The sequence below is a fragment of the Rhipicephalus sanguineus genome, chromosome 3 (genome assembly GCF_013339695.2).
Source record: "Rhipicephalus sanguineus isolate Rsan-2018 chromosome 3, BIME_Rsan_1.4, whole genome shotgun sequence".
Lineage (NCBI taxonomy): Eukaryota > Metazoa > Arthropoda > Arachnida > Ixodida > Ixodidae > Rhipicephalus > Rhipicephalus sanguineus.
In genome coordinates this window covers 188,559,881-188,574,584 of record NC_051178.1, presented here as the reverse complement: position 1 = coordinate 188,574,584, position 14,704 = coordinate 188,559,881, and the positions used below count along the sequence as shown (strand labels likewise).

General features: G+C 47.3%; 1 protein-coding gene across 1 annotated transcript in view; it reads right to left on the bottom strand.

Moving 5' to 3' along the window:
• The window catches only part of LOC119387868 (filamin-C), an 82,399-nt gene extending 70,372 nt beyond the window's left edge, over positions 1–12,027 (bottom strand). The window contains exons 1-3 of the mRNA XM_037655422.2: positions 12,017–12,027; positions 4,282–4,347; positions 1,492–1,705 (exon numbers count right to left, since the gene is read on the bottom strand). Coding sequence (XP_037511350.2) covers positions 1,492–1,705; positions 4,282–4,347; positions 12,017–12,027 — 291 coding nt within the window. The remainder of the gene's footprint in view (positions 1–1,491; positions 1,706–4,281; positions 4,348–12,016) is intronic.
• Between the last annotated feature and the right edge of the window lie 2,677 nt (positions 12,028–14,704).

The following is a 14,704-nucleotide window of genomic DNA, read 5'->3' as shown; positions in this document are numbered from 1 at the left end:
TGCCGTTGTACAGCCGTCATTTTTATGAAAGGGAACACGCGAGCGCGTGGCAGATAGCCTCGTACCGCACATGCGGCGCGGCGCAGTGGCGAAACGTGAAAATAAAAGGAGGGAGTGGTGTCGTTCCTTCCGTCACTCTCGTCACGAATGGTTGAAGATAACGTACACTCGCCAACTAAAATAGAACACGAAACAACAGTATTGACGTTTCGGCGCCCAATACAGGTACCTTGTCCACAACAAGGCACTTATATTAGGCCTGTATTGTATTGTGAACAATTCACCTGTATTGGGCGCCGAAACGTCAATACTGTACTTCTGTGTTCTATTTTAGTTGGCGAGTGTACGTTTTCTTCAACCATGATTTTTCCTCGCCAGACGAGTTTTCATCAAACCTTAGACTTCCCGTCATGAATGTGTTTGTCTTTATTTTACGTTTTCTTTTCGATATCCATCTTCTGTTGAGGTATTTCAGTGAACAAATATTGTTTTCGATAAAGATTCTTGTTATAACAGCTTCGGATCCTTGCTACAACATCAAAATAAAGAGATAAAAAAGAAGGAAAACTGCAAGAAGGGGTGCAGGCAATAGAAGGAATGGCTCCGCTCTCTCCTTTTATTTTCACATTTCGCCACTGCGGCGCGCCACATGTGCGGTACGACTCGTACGAGGCTATTTGCCATGCGCTCGCGTGTTCCCTTTCATAAAAATGACGGCTGTACATGAGTAAGCAATACGCAGGCTACATTTATGCCTTTCGAATTTGGCGCGTGAAATTCGATATTAATGACGTTAATGTGACGTCGCCGATTTGGCAATATTATCACGTGGCAGCATGTGCTTGTACTCTGACATGTGTATCATGGCCCATGCGATAGTACACTTATTTACACTTATTACGGAAACGTAACAAAACTGATCCAAATAAACTCGCTCTCCGTGCTCTCGTTGAAGTTTTACTGTTTTCCAGAAACCGGCGTGAATGTCCACTGAGAGTAGTACAATGAGTTAACCAAGGAGCTTTTTACAACTTCTCCACGGTCTCAGCCGACAATTTGACTTACTTATATCATCTACAAAGCCTAAGCACTTTTTTTTTTTGCACCAAATGAGATTGTACCCCTTCCCTATATAGGAACTATTAAAATAAAGTTTAAGCTTACTTATTGCAGTGATTGATTAATAATTTGGCTACACAGCTACCCACAGTATCTTGGTTTGAGCTAGTTGGTGAAGGTTCATACACACTTCAATAAAGCTTTTTCGCGCAAACTGAACACGGACGAAGGAATGCCCTCCTCATTGTGTTCCTTTATCCGTGTTTATTTCGCGCCCCAGAGTGTCAAAAGACTACTTGCGCAACGTTTCCAGCTTCTTCGATAGCCCTTCTGAGGCACGGGCAATCAATGTACCGAACGTTGGGATTTGTGGGGATACAGTAATACACGAACAAACGTCCGCAGGATAATGATTGAGAAGCGACGACGTACGGTGAAGTTTGAGATGCGGAGGTGCGGCAGCCTCGTCTGGATCCACCGCAGCGTGGCCTTGTACCCGGGGCTGTCCTCGTTGATGAAGTAGGAGAGGTAGGTCATGCCGGACAGCTCGTCCAAGTTGGAGCTCGCCAGGTCCTCGGGCGTCAGGATGAGCGGGACGCCGAACTCCTCGCGCGCCTTCTCCATGGCCACCCGGCAGTTCTCCTGGCTGCGCACGATCCTTCTTCATCAACCGCCAATTAACTATGGACGCGAGTGCAGGCGCTGTCAATATTAACGACAACGACGAGCTGCACGGTGCGGGAACGCCAGGGCCACCTCGACCATCGTCATGTGCCTTTCGTTTTCTAATGTTCTGGCTACTTCCCACGGTAAGACTGAGTGGCCGTATTGTTATGGCACATGCATAATTGAATAATACTGTATAATTTATTAATACGTTATGGCACCGTTTTAATGCACAATGCACAAAAGTCTGAAGGACCCCTGATCAGTCTTCGTTATGTCGCTTCGGTGTAAATTCTTCAATAATTTCTTTTGCATAAAGACTATCCTCGATTAGGTGATTCTGGTAAAGTCTCTTTGGGAAGAATAGTTAGAGCGTACAGAGCATCCAGATCACTCATAGCGCAAGCCGCGGTTGGGCATGCTATACAGTTATGTGGGCGATCAGACGCGGTGTATTATTTTCGCGCCATTCATAAATTCTTCTCAATACAGTACAATATATGTCACATTATGCGGCGCAGAAAGTAACACTGAATGTTACACGACAATGATGTGCGTTCTGTCAGCAAGTATATGGGCGGTCGTTGTATACGGGTCCTCCCTATCGCTAGGTTCTTGTACGGAAAAACCGAAACAAAGAATTGATTGATTGATTGATTGATTGATTGATTGATTGATTGATTGATTGATTGATTGATTGATTGATTGATTGATTGATTGATCATTAAACCTAAACACCAGAGAATCTGTCCTGCGGTGCTATTGTGGACGCTGTGAAATACCGCCACGTTGTCTATATAGGATTCGCTTGGAAACACAAGCGGGGCGGAGTTCGAATTCGCTGTGAAACGTGACGGTGGTCAAGAACATCATTCTACTGCATGCGGCGTGAAGAGGCATACAGGGGACTTGGCAAGGGTTGAGCTCTGGCATTGTCGGTAAGACATATATCCTTAGCGTTTGGCGTAGATTGTTGAGAGTTAACGCGGCGTATCTCGATCCCTTCTTGTCCCGTGTACACGAGTCTCTGCGCTGAACGCTAAGGATACACAGGACTCTGACCGTGTTCGAACGACGCGGGGAAGCGTTCTCAACCCGACATTTCTTAAGCCACTTCCGCTTCCGCTGTTGCACAGGCCATATTGACGCTGAAAGCGAGACCACCGAAAGCGAATGCGCGGGAACACACGGCCGTGTGCTTCTTGTCAAGCGACGAAAGAACAAGCTCTCACTCGTCGCACTATTTTCGCTCTCGGGTGCTTCCGCACCGCGCGACGAACCTTTTGTTTCACCGACAGGGCCCCCACGCATCACAAAAGAACCGAGCCGCGAAGCGGCTGCTGGGTATCAGCTCATAGGATCGGCGCAGAAGAATGGGCCGACTGTCCCGTTCGCCACTAATGGCGTGCGACGCGGCGCACATAACTGTGCGCACGCCACAGCACGTTGTATCGCGAAAATTCCCTTACCGGCTCATTTAGTGCGCGACGAACGCACCTTTGTTTTTGGGTTCGGTTAGCTGGGTCTCACGTTGGAAATTCCTGTCACAACTCGGCCGGTAAGATTACGTCACCGTAGGGAGCAGTTCAACAATCGTAATTGTAAATTCCGTTAAATTTCTGCAAGAAGCCTGCCTTACGGCCAGCATTGTACGAGGGTGTTGTGAAAAGTGTCATGGGGTGAACACGCTATATGCACCTGTGCGCCCTTAACCTTTATAGTTCGCTTTTGATGTCGAATGATCATAAACTTTAGTTTTTGTCGTAGTTCGTTTGTGATATGGACATAAGAAAGGAGAAGAAGAGTCGGTCACAGTCTTGTAAAACGCCGCTCAGATATAGCTAAGAAAGAAATTTGTAAGCAAGACCTCGTCAATGCTTCTAAATATTTAATACGCACGATCGCTACTTCACAACTCTTTTTATACAGACAGACTATACTGTTATATATTAAAATAACCACGACAGCCGTTTCACTAGCATAAAGCGGCTAATATTCCACGTTGAAGAAACAAACAACAGACAAGCGTGAAAACTTTGCTAATCAGCCAACTATATATAAGGCAGAATTTACGCACACCTTCCGTTCAAGCAATCACTATGCCACCCTCATGCTTTAGCGCTATAGCGTATGCAGTTGACGGAGTGCTTCGAGACATTAATGAAGGGGCAAAGATGAAACAGCGATGCTCCTTGCACAGGCAATTGCGCTATTAGCACGCACGTCACTGGAACATACCATATTAATGCGATCGCGCCATCTTTCAATATCGCTGACTGTCAAATTGTTGAAATCCCATATCCGCTTTTCCCCAACGCCGTGAAAGCCACTTTATCGAACGGCCGTGCATGGCGCACCTATACGATATATATACAGCGCGGCATCCACAGAGTCCACTCGCTTCTATTATCACATTCACTAAAACACAGCGGATTAATCGGAACTGCCGTTAAACCTATTATATGGTAGCTCTATAACAGCACAGCGAAGCTCGAATTGATAAGAACAGTATATTACGTCACGTAATACGACACGCACATGACGATGGGAACTCACCTGGCCGATGTACCCAGCGTCCTCCAGTGCGGGAACAGGCCAGGTTTGCAGTACTCGAGCAGGGCACTGTTGGGGAGAGATAACGAGAGAGAAAAAAACAAAACAAAATTAAGCGATGACAGCGACAATGGGAGAACGCATGGAGGCACACACACTTGTCATTTCGCAGAAAACTACAGCGCATCCTTTATCTCAACCGCATGATGTCTGAGCCGCACTTCCAGTGCGAAACAGTATTTCGTGTACAGTTAAGCCTCGACATAACGAAATTCAATACAACGAAACCCTCGAGATAACAAAGTATTTCACATTTCACAACTTCATGTCCACAGAGCCGGCGTATTCTGAACCTCAGTATATCGAAGCATATTTACCCTGATTTCAATGTAACGAAATTTCAGTGCTGCCCCAGAGAAAGACTCAGGTGATAAATTTCGACTTCTGCTGGGGCAATTGTTCATATGGAATTGAGTTGCAAGCAATTTTTCGAGAACGCTTATCCTATATTACCAGAGTGCGTTGGACATGTATTTTCTTTTTCGGGTTCACGCGTGACGTTCGGCCGAAGAGGACTTCTTCGCTGGCGCAGCATCAAAAGTCCGTATTATTGAAACATTCTTCCGGCACTTCCCGGCTTAAAAAAAAAAAGCACACCTTTGACGACTATACACAGTAAACCACTTTACACCCTTAAGGGTGTTTTGCCGTGTCTATAACTAACACCCTTACACCCTAGGAAAAGGGTGTTTTCACGTATCAAAACACCCATACCATAGGGTGTTTCCAATGGCCTAAACACCCTTATAACTGAAAAATGTGAAAAAAAAAATCTACCAGTCAGAGAACATGCAATTATAGATGACATCAGCATAGAAGGTGTACGCACGCGCTACACCGCACACACAACAAAGAGTTGTAAAATACCACATGGACGGAGCGCTTGTGCTACACAGCCTTACACTGACCATCTGGTATATATAGCCATAGTATCTTAAGCCGCCGTTCAGTGCCGGTGGAGATATTTCTGTTCCGTATAAATGAACAATAAACATTAAGAGAATAGGCGTAAATTTATGGTAAGCTTGTAGATAGCCCTAAAAGAGACATATCTTTCAATCTAAACTCGCCGACGATCCAACGACATTTTAATCAGCGAGTCCCAGTTATCATCTGGCACGCTGTGGTATGGGCCATGGGTGTCTCGATAACACATAACACCCTTAACTCCTAAAGGGTGTTTAGTTAGAGCATTACCCCCTAAAGGCTGTTCTGGGGAAGGAAAGCACCCTTACATCCTAATTTTTGCAAATTTTGGTTAGGCAAAAGGGTGTTTTGCTTGCTTGAAACCCCCTTAAGGGTGCAAAGTGGTTTACAGTGTAGGTTGCTTAAAAGGTCGAACTTCAATTTAACGAAGTTTTGATATATAGAGAAGTAAATTGCCGATTTTACCGACTTTGTTATTATCTAAAGGTTTAACTGCGTAAATGTACCTCACTTAATTTCATTTTGTCGTACACGATGATCTTGAAACAGCACTTGAATCGCACATGCCTTCACACGGAAAGCGCTATTACGGACGAGAGAAAGGTTTTGCGACAGACTGCCGCATGCACCCACTTGTCTCGAGGCCAAGTCGCGCCTTATTTGTACATAGCGCCACGATTTTCTCAGTTTCTGGTACGAGCTGAAACATATTCAAATCCCAGCAGTCGCAAAAGATCTCAAGGAAAGAGAATAAGCTACAGAGAAACGCGGTAGATGCGACCGCTTATACAAATTACAATGACATATGCTTTATACGTGATGAACAAACAGCACCAACGTCAAATGGTGACCTGGTCAAAAAACAAACAAACAAAACTTGCGCGGATGAGTGCTCCACACGGCGTCACTGCACAGGAGTGCCGATCTTTCACGACTCTTCGAGAGCCATTCGGAGTCAACATGCAGAAAAGTTGACTTAGTTACTGATTCTGCCTTTTCAGAAAGGTCTAAAGGAGCGCTGAAGAGAGACAAACTGCAGTGACTCTTTTTTTTTCTTTTTGAGTGTAACGTGAGCAAATGTGATGCACACCGTGTTACGTGTCATCCGATTTACGCTTCTTGGTTTGATTTTTCTTCTTATAATTTGGGGCACCGAAGCACTTAGCCCAAATACTTCGCTCTGCAGGTTATCGACTCCTTTCGAAAATCGACACAAAGTGCTCAGCCACTGAGCGTAAGCAGGCGCCTAAACGTTCTCTGGAACGACGTGCCCACAAGTTCATCTATCTTTTCTCACTGTCGAACAATTACAAGCTGATGGTCGTTAGATTACTCTTGCAACTGCTCCGACAGTCGAGCACTTAGCGAAATCAGCGACGAAAGAAAAAATAATAAGAAGCAGCCGACTGAGTGGTGCCTCGACACCAGCGACCTAAACCGGATCAAATTAAAAGCGCGAGCGTGACCCGGGAGATAAAAACGCAACCTAACTAGACGACTGAGAATCGCGTCCCCTTTGTTCGCGAGCCAACCATATAAAAGATTACCGCACACATACGGCCTCGATCCAGCTATAGGTTAGATTGTACGGCAGCTCACGGTACAGCGTGCGTTGCGTTATTATTATTCTTTTTTTAACTTAAACTCGGAGGCATTCGTATCTGCACCAGACATCAGCCTTCCTTGAATATATAGATAGAGCCGAACGTTTATTCTTGCGAGCAGTACCACTTGGAAGAGGAAATACGATAAGCTAGACTCCTCGATGAACTCTATATAGCCCATGTGCTAAGCTATAGAATACACAAAAGGTTTTGGATATTGCTCGCCCTCTTTCTCTGTGTTACATTTCATGGTTGTGTCACGGCTGGTCTGTAGACGGTCGCTCCTTCCTTTGAGAAGGAGCGAGCGAGCGACCACCTCTTCGCACTATATACTTTTTGGGCGGTCAATTAATCCCGTCAAACAGCCGTTCTGCACACTGGATACTTGCTATGCACATTTTTAGAATCAACACAAGTCTCTGATTTATTAACGCGAGAGCGTTAATTAAAGAGCTCGTTTCGCAAAAAATTGCGGCGTCGGTGTCTTTAGTTGTGAGCAAAAAATCGGCGAAAAATCGCAAAAAGAAGCAAATAATAAAAATCACGGCTCCGAGCCGGAATCCACGTCTTCTGCGTGGCAAGCGGGTGTTACCACAGAGCACAGTGTTTGAAACTGTTTTCGAGAAAAAAAAAACTTTGTATGTGTCATGTAGTGCGAGCATTCGCGTTAACACATGGAAAATTGCGTGGCAGAAGTGTTACATCGCACCGGACGTCGCACCATCCGAATCGCACAACGAATGGATGGTTTAAAGGTCCATCCATTACAAAGCGCTCGGGCATAATTAATCATCAGCAGCAGCAACAGCATCAACAGAGTGTGCAGATGATTAATTGCACGTAATGCCTTACGAACACGTTGTAGACACTTCAGTGATTCGCAACACACACACACACACATGTGAATGTGCGCGCGCCCATTCATGCGAGTGAAGTCGGGTCGGCGCATATGTGTACCAGATAAGCATTAAATTAATAAAGATGACCCGAAGGCGGGTTCTAAACTCTGAACCTCTGGTACCGAAGCCAGTTGTTCTAACGAATGCGCGATAAAAGGGTTTCTTGTTTACATGCAGAGTAGTCAAATTTCTTCATAACAAAGAACTCGGCAACTTCACTATAGTTTGTTATACAGACCACTTCGTTGTAATGGTCGAACACCGTAAAGTTCGCAATATAGCCAGTACGTAAAGTTAACTTCTTACTTTGTTGCAGAGGAGTTCTACTGTATATTGCGACGCGGTGACCGCGACGGTGCACTCTGCAATGCCAGATAGCCTGTTTCCCAGCAGATCTATTGAGATAGGATGCTGCGGGGACACACATAGCTGTCAAGTTAGCCATACGTATGCACATGCTTTTGTGTCGTTGCGGCGACGCTACGCTGCCTCTATACTATCAGATACCAAGTCACCACCTTTGGTTTACAGCGTCAGAAAGTCCTGAAGTCCTGAAGGACTTGAATACATTTTAACAGCGAGAATAAGACATGGAAGAAAGATGCACACAGGACGATCGCTATCCTGTGTGCTTGAGGGGCCTCTTTCAACGTCGCTAGATAGATCCCCCTTCCCCCCCCCCCCCCCCTTTATTTCACCTTCACGCTAGTCATGGGAGCATGCGGCTTGCGTAAGGTGATGGAAAAACCGAAGAAAGTTTTGCATAACTAAAAAAGGAAAACGAGAAAGCGATAGCACCCACCTGCCACCCAAAACACTCCTCAGCGAGGCGCCACCTGCTGCGCACACTCAATCCAGCCGGCACGCGCGCACCCACACACACTGTGCGACGCACATACACATCCAAAGCGGCGGAGAGCACCGACGACCAACGCCTCGGAGAAGAACGGCGACCACACGACCACTCAACGGCGTCTTCGCGTCGCCCACACAAGCAAGAGGTGTACACACTGCAAGCCCTCGACACTTCTTTGCTGGGGGGCAGAGAAATCTGCTGCGCGTCGTCCTCCCGCCACCCTACTAACCTACTATATGCACATACTCCTCTGCCCAGACGACGTCGGCGGCGACAAACGAACAAGAAGACGACGATGTCGCCAGACGCCGAAGATTAGGTGGGAAGGAGAGAAACGGAGGAGGGAATGCGTTCCGCACGGGCTCCACACACGACCCGAGCGGTAAACGATAGAAATTGGCCCCAGATTCCGTACGATTCCGAACGAACAAAGAAAAAAAAAAGAAGGCAAGTACAACAGTACGGGGAGGGCACGTCTTCGGCATACGCAATGACCCTTGAGAGAACTCGCTCTTTGGCGAAGGGAGAGGAGAGCACGAAACGGCCCTTCCAGCCAACAGATCGGACTAAAAGAAGAAGAATACGGACGGCTCTGCGGCGGCTTTGCGCAGGAATTGACGACGACGACCTACAAGCGAAACCTGAAACTATATAATCTCCGCGTGTGTGTGTCGCTTGCACCTCTCCCTCTCATTCCGAGAGCGAGAGCAACAAAGCGGCGCATTTATACGCGAAGCCGCGGCGGTGGCCCAGAAAAAAAGGAGGCGACGACGGTGGGGGCCACATCGAAATAGGTAAAAATCGTTAAACGTAGTACAAGATAGAGGGCGAGAAGGCGGGCGCCAAGGCACTTGATAGCGCTCCTATATCGTGTACGTGACACAGTCGGAGTTCAGTGTATAAACAGTATCGAACTTAGGGCAGAGCGACCGAATTATATTAATGTGGAAAAATAAGCTGAACTACTCGAACACGATGTTAATTGGGACCCAATCGCAACGACAACCGCAAGTGCACGACGACAAATGCCCTGTCTTTGTCGGACGATGATGGATATAGGAAAGGAGGAGACGCGTGTTTGGAAGCGGGAGCGAGTCCCGAGTGCCAGCTTTATGCCAGTAAACAAATACGACAGAGTGAAAAGAGAAGGCAAGAACGTTCGCATTTTATTTCCACACTGCGCCGCGTCTGTATATAATATATATCATCCCGTGCACCAATCAGGTGCGATGTACAAAAAACAGACCGGCACCCTGGACGACATCGTCTGCGGATGCAAGGACTCTCTCCCACCATACACCTGTTAGGACAGTCACTGTCGAGTGAAGCCGCGGGAGAGAATCCTAACGAACGCAAGCCTGCACGTCCAACTCTGGGCCATCAAACGCAAAGAGGAAGTGGTGACAGGCACCGTCTGACAGCCATCTCCTCATAGGAAACAGACGGTTTTCTGAAATAAAGATTTTTTTTTTTTTTTTTGCAACTTAAGTTCAAGCACATAGTTCAAGCACAACGCGAAACGCTGCCGGATCACTGTCCATGCTTCGTTCGAAGTCACATCTTTCAAACACCATGTCTCCCTGAGCCCCTCCCATCTAATTTCTTAATGTCATCCGCAGCAATGTCGACGACGATAACTTCTGACCGAATTCAGCTACCATATTTATTCGCATACTACCCGCACTGGTTTGCACCTTCTGGTGTTAGCTAATATGACGGTTAACGTAGGCTGTGTTGGCAATCCGCTATTATAATGACAACATTAATTTAATTCAACCTCAATCCAATGATTGAGTTGTCAATTTATTTACAAACAGCGGATTTGTCTAAGCTCTCCGTTCCGCCGGTTCGCGTGACCAGAGAACTGCTCTCTTCGTCCTCTTCTTCATACTATAGGATTGGCTGTAAGATAGTTTGCTCTTGGCGACGTATACATTCGAGCAATAAGGACAGCTATAGTAGATTTTTTCTGTATCACCTAGTAATTTGGTGGATAATAAGTCCTGTGGCTGCAGCACACCCACTGAGGTTGACACGATGGATGTGCGATGTAGCCATTTCTTCTATGAGTGTGTTCTGAAGAAAACGAGAGAGAAGCACAGTACAGATAAACGGAAGAGATAGGAAAGAATGAAAGAGAGAAAGAGAACGGAACAGAGAGAGGGTCTTGCTAATTAAGAGCGCGCTAATTAACACAATGATAAATATGACCACGTTAATTAGTATGTTGCTAATTATACCCATGCCAATTAATACCTCATTAGGTAAGTATTAGGTGGTGTGTTCCTTTAATAGAAAATACATAGATACGCAATTTTAAAGACATTGATGGTATGCGTTTAACGTTGAGACAGTAACGCGTTTATTAAAAGATTGTCACAGCTGAAGCGATCAGCGGTCCAAGCCGAGCAAGCGCGAGCGCCAACAACAACCGTCTTCGTCTTCTTCTTTCGCAGGCGTTCTTGTCTGCGCCCTACCATGTTACAAATCACTCCCCCGCGGAAAAGGAGCCATCCTGGCGACCTAAGGAACAGGTACAACTGGTGGGTCATAATGCGGCTTCAGTCGATCGACGTGAACAGTCTGGCGGCCGCGACGACGGCGGTCCGTAGATGATTGAACAGGCTCAATAATATAGTTACCTGGGGATGCTTGACGTAGGACGCGGTAGGGGCCTTCGTACTTAGGCAGTAGCTTTGTGGAAAGGCCAGGAGCGGAGGAGGGAACGCGAAGCCACACCAACGTTCCAGGCGAATACGACTGAGGAGGCAGGTTTTCGTCGTGACGGTCCTTCTGGCCCTACTCGCCCTACCATGTTACAACCCTAGTTTCTTAAGGCGCGCTGAAAATGCGACTGCGCTGAAACTTGTCTTCCTCCGTGCCCCCTGCACAAGCTCATGTTGTGTTTCGGTTTCGGTTCAGTATTGCATTGTACGAATGACAGGGGGCGCCGCTCTGGCATTCCTGTTTTACCCAGGCGACGTGTAAATAAGAGAGTTTGTGGAGAGTACTCGTTGAGTGCGGACGTTTCTTCTCCTTCGGCGCATCGCGCCAAACAGCGTGTTTGGGCTGGCCGGCGTCCCCGCCGGTCTTCGCCTGCCGCTGCGCCGGGACTACCAGCCCGCAACACAGCACTCATGTTTGCCGACGTATTGCCAGATGGCGTCCATATCTCATGCAGCGCTCTTCTATCGTCTTTAGACGACATTTGCAGCGAAGCACGCAGATACGCGGCCAATTTTTTTCTGCCCTTTACTGCTCCTCTCAATTTTCTTTTCTTTCTGCCCTCCCTAAATGTGACGTCACGCTCTACAACTTAACGTCACTAGAACCAACGCCTGATGCGGCTTTTCTGATAGGACATTCATCACTGGCGAGTTAAAACAACGTACCAATGAGTCATGACGGCGGCGATTATATAGCTGTGATATAGACACCACGACATTTGAACAGTGAAGTTGAACGTTAACAAGATCCGTTCATTTTATGTGTGTTATGCAATGTCGTTAAGTTCATAGCGCGACAATAGAGTTTTAGAATGGGGTTAGTAGAGGTTGCGTAAGCTATTTTCGCAATGTAACGTACGTACCCCAGAGGCTAGCGTATGACGCATGCGCAATGGCGACAAAAAACGCTAACGCGAAGCTTCGCGCATCCAATTCTAAAACGGGGAAACGTGACCAACGTGAGCAAAGTTTTTGAAACGCCATGTGTTGGGAACGTTTATAAAATATACTTTAGCGCTTATGAGACTTGCGAAAAGGCAACGACGTCTGGCAACATGCGCCGTAAGAATATATGACGCCACGCGGAGCAGGTGCGGCTACTTCAAAGTGGCGTTGCCACTTGCGCACGTACTTCTTTTGTACAGGTGTCTTTTCTTGCTTGCCAATCCATTGAACACGGGAAGTGCGAGGTTTTTTCATTGCGGAACGCTATTTCACAAATACAGCTGAAGGTTGAATTCCTGTATTTTAATGTTCTCTTTTAGTATCTCTTACCTATACGATGGTTCTTAATTTGTAGTGTCACCTCTGCAACAGCTCCTTCAATGTGATTACACAAAAAAACAAGCAAACGAACACACAAACAAACGTCGAACCCACGACGTGGCTCGTTACAGCTGCGGATCATCCGATTCAGCAAGCAGCGTTCAACCGTTTCTTTGATGCCGCCCGAAATGACGTCGCTAATGGAAATAACCGCGCAAGCCACGTCGCCCAATCAATCTGGATGCTGCCAATCGCTCCACGAGCGCTCAAGGCTGTTTACACGGCCATTTCCGGGTTCGGCGCTGCGAGTGGGTTACGGGTGGGAGCGTCCCGATTGACGTTCGTCTACAAAGACATGTTTTGACTGAGATTTGTTTTCTAAGCATGCGTCACAAACTCCTATAGCTCCGGTGGGACAGTGACTCTTCGTTCAGTGCAAGTACTTAACATGCATGCGTAGGAGCCGTTTTAGATGTCGGAGGGGGAAGATGTGTGCTTTTTATCATTCCAGTTTTACAGACGCGCAGATTACAGAGCCGTCGAACCACGCGAACATTTAATGTACCCGCCACGGTGGTCTAGTGGTTAACGGTGGTCGCGGAACCCGAACGTCGCGGGATCGAATACCGGCCGTGGCGGCCTCATTTCGATGGAGGCGAAATGCTAGAGGCCTAGTACGTAAAAAACCCCAGGTGGCCGAAATTTCCGGAGCCGGTCACCACGGCGTTCCTCATAATCATATCGTGGTTTTGGGACGTAAAACCCCGCCAATTATTGTTATGTACATTAACAATAAAATTAATATAAAGGGATAGTGGAGGGGGAAAAAAAGAAGGACATTATGAGATGACGTGCAAAGCATGTCTCGGAGTATGGTCTGTAAACGGCGTTGATGCGAAAAACCAAGCTTTGCCGCCTGGCTATTAAGGCCTTAAATGCGTCATCAAACACGAAAATTGACCGTCGGCGTTGACACGAGTGAGGCAACAAATCACCATGTGATGACGTCCCCTGTGACGTCATCACGACTTGACAGATCGCAAAATTTTGTGACGTCGCAAAAATCGCACAGATCGCAAAAATTTGTTACATGGTAACGTCATCGCGTGGCATCGTCGCTTGATCATGGGTGGGCCGATGCCAGTAGCACGTGAGGTGCAGAAAAGCTTTCAGTGCCTCCTATCACGGAGGCAGCGCCAAACCACGCTAGGTGCGAAAGCCTTCGGTGGCGGGCTGATCAATGCAATCGAATGAGAAGGAAAGCACGATGGCTTTCACCTTCGAGTCATCTTAGGCAAATGCATAAGGGACCCTGTGAGTTTTTGCGGCTCGCACGGCCTGATCAAGGCTAAACGCGGAGAGTAGCGCCTCCCATGCGTGTGTCTGGAGTAGCGGCGAGACGGCATCTGCCAGACACTGCGAGCACCGAGTGTCAAATGTCGGGGTGTAGTCGCACCACGGACATTGGTCACCGTGCTGCACGGGAAAAATTCTGTAAAGTGTGGGTAGATGTTTGTCTGCATTCGGCACCGGTCCCTGGTGAGGTGGGCTTTTGGTTTGAACGAAGTATCTTCGAGAAACAGGAAGTACTGAGAGAAGTGGTTTCCCGAAGTATCTTCGAAAAGTGAGTGAGTGAGTGAGTGAGTGAGTGAGTGAGTGAGTGAAGTGAGTGAGTGAGTGATGTGGTGAGTGAGGTGAGTGAGTGAGTGGTGAGGTGAGTGGACGTGAAGTGAGTGAGTGATGGAGTGAGTGAGTGAAGTGAGTGAGAGTGATGAGTGAGGTGAGTGATGACGTGAGTGAGTGGAGTGAAGTGAGTGATGTGAGTGAGTGTGAGTGAGTGAGTGAGTGGAGTGAGGTGGTGAGTGAGTGAGTGAGTGAGTGGTGAGTGGTGATGCGTGAGTGAGTGAGGTGAGTGAGTGAGTGGAGTGAGGTGAGTGAGTGAGTGAGTGAGTGAGTGAGTGATGGGAGTGAGTGAGTGAGTGAGTGAGTGAGTGAGTGAGTGAGGAGTGAGGGAGTGAGTGAGTGAGTGAGTGAGTGAGTGAGTGAGTGAGTGATGTGATGTGAGTGAGGAGTGAGTGAGTGACGTGA